Below are 1,851 nucleotides of genomic sequence, written 5' to 3' on the forward strand. Positions count from 1 at the left end.
AGCTGGACGGGACCCACCAAACCAAGACCAAACCCTCCCGCCCAGGTCTTTCCCTGCCCTCACCGGAGCACCACGCAGTCCCTGCGCGGGTGGGGTGCCATGCTGTCCGTGACGTAGTGGTAGACCTCCATGTTCTTGTCCAGGGCCTCCACCACTTTGCTCTGCAGCAGGTCCTCGTCCCAGAGGTGACGCTCCCGAAGCACCCGGTGCAGCACCGTGGCGGGAGGGGCCTCGACCTCCGTGGAGACCTTCCACAAGCGCAGAGGGTGCCCGTCCCCAACCTGACGGGCCAAAGGAAGGGTCAGGCAGGCTGTCCTGCAGGACCCCCACAGTGCTAACTCCCCGAGTGGCTTTACCGATGGCTCCCACCGCCATGGAGCAGCACCATCACATCTGCTGGCTAGTGAGGGGATGGGATGGGATGGGCACAGGCAGCCAGCTCCTCTGCTAACAACAACGGGGTGGGTTCTCTGCCAGGACTGCTGGGCACAGAGCACCCTCCACCTCAGAGCTGTTCATCTCTCAGCCCCAACTCTGGCCAGGGAAGGGGTTGCTGATCCCTCCTTGCCGAAGAGAACAAACGCCAAGGGCTTGTTAGCAGGTCGGGGGGTGCCCGCAGGACCCGTGGCTCCCAGTGGTCACCCTGTACACATTTCCCCGCGTGACCCCAAGCCCCCCTCCACACAGTGCCATTTACCTTTTTGCAGGAGAGCTCCGTGTTCAGGGGCCCCGGAGTGCTCAGCCACCCCTTGAATTTCTCCGATGACTCTTTCAGCAGGTTCTGGACACTCTGCTCGAAGTAGGAGTGTAAATCCTTGCTTTCCGCCTGACACACGAAGTCAGCCAGGGGATGGGGGTAAGCGTCTGCTGCCATATATGAGCTGCTCAGCTGGAGCAAGATGTCATGGGAGACCTACAGGCCAAGAGCATACAGATCTTCAGAAAGCCAGTGGGATCCTATGTGGACTTTGCGAGCGGTCCTGGGCAGCCAGAAAACCACAACTCCTCATCCCACCAAGGAGGGGGGAAGATGGACACAGCCTCCCTCGACATAGGTCCTGCAGCTTGTGACCTGCACCACCACGAGATGCAGCTGGGCTTCGCTCCCAGCGCTGACCAACTGGCAGCAGCTGTCCCACTGGAGGATGGGTGCCCTTATCTCGCCCCACACTGACTCCGCAGGACCAGCACCCCACCGGCGAGGTCGCATCTCCCGCACCCGGGGAGGGCAACGCTGGGCTGGACACACCACAGCCACCCACCTGGAAGAGCTTCTTGCAGTCGGTGATCATGTGGGAGAGCCCCTGCGTTGCAGCCATGTTCTCGTTGAGGTCCTTCTGGTCAGGCTTCCCCATGGTGCCCCTCTTATGTATCACCCTGCGGGGGAGCAGGCATCGCTGGGACCGGGTGGGCATCCCAAAAAAAAAGCCCTTTGGGGGCCGGGGTGGCCCTCCCCCCTGCCTCTAGACCTCCCGTCGCTCTGCTTTGTGTCGCAGAGCAGGGGACCCCCACATTGCAAAGCAGAGCGATGGGGGGCTGTGCGAGAGCACGCACGTTCCCACCATGCCTCACCCCGCTCCGGTGGTCTCCTCCCAGGGAAGACAAGAAAGGGGCGATGGGGAGATGGGTTGCAGGAAGGCTGGGGAGGCCGGGGCTAGTCCAACCCTTACCTCGGTGAGGTGCTTTCCTTCTTGGACACGTTAAGGTGGAAGATGGAGGGGGCCAGGCACACGGCCAGGTTCCCAGCAGTCATCTGGTTCTCCTCCGCGGAGGCGATGTCGCTCAGGAAGTAGAGCAGGGTCTGCAGCACCTCCCGGTTCTCGTCCGGCATGAGGATAACGGCCGCCTGCA

General features: G+C 62.2%; 1 protein-coding gene across 1 annotated transcript in view; it reads right to left on the reverse strand.

The window, feature by feature from the left end:
• STARD8 (StAR-related lipid transfer (START) domain containing 8) overlaps positions 1-1,851 on the reverse strand; it is a gene marked incomplete at both ends in the record, with an annotated part of 4,907 nt that overhangs the window by 1,531 nt on the left and 1,525 nt on the right. The window contains 4 exons of the mRNA XM_009575246.1: positions 64-281; positions 698-913; positions 1,263-1,377; positions 1,671-1,846. Of these exons, the coding sequence (XP_009573541.1) occupies positions 64-281; positions 698-913; positions 1,263-1,377; positions 1,671-1,846 (725 nt within the window). The remainder of the gene's footprint in view (positions 1-63; positions 282-697; positions 914-1,262; positions 1,378-1,670; positions 1,847-1,851) is intronic.

This window comes from Fulmarus glacialis, unplaced genomic scaffold, assembly GCF_000690835.1.
Source record: "Fulmarus glacialis isolate BGI_N327 unplaced genomic scaffold, ASM69083v1 scaffold18293, whole genome shotgun sequence".
NCBI lineage: Eukaryota > Metazoa > Chordata > Aves > Procellariiformes > Procellariidae > Fulmarus > Fulmarus glacialis.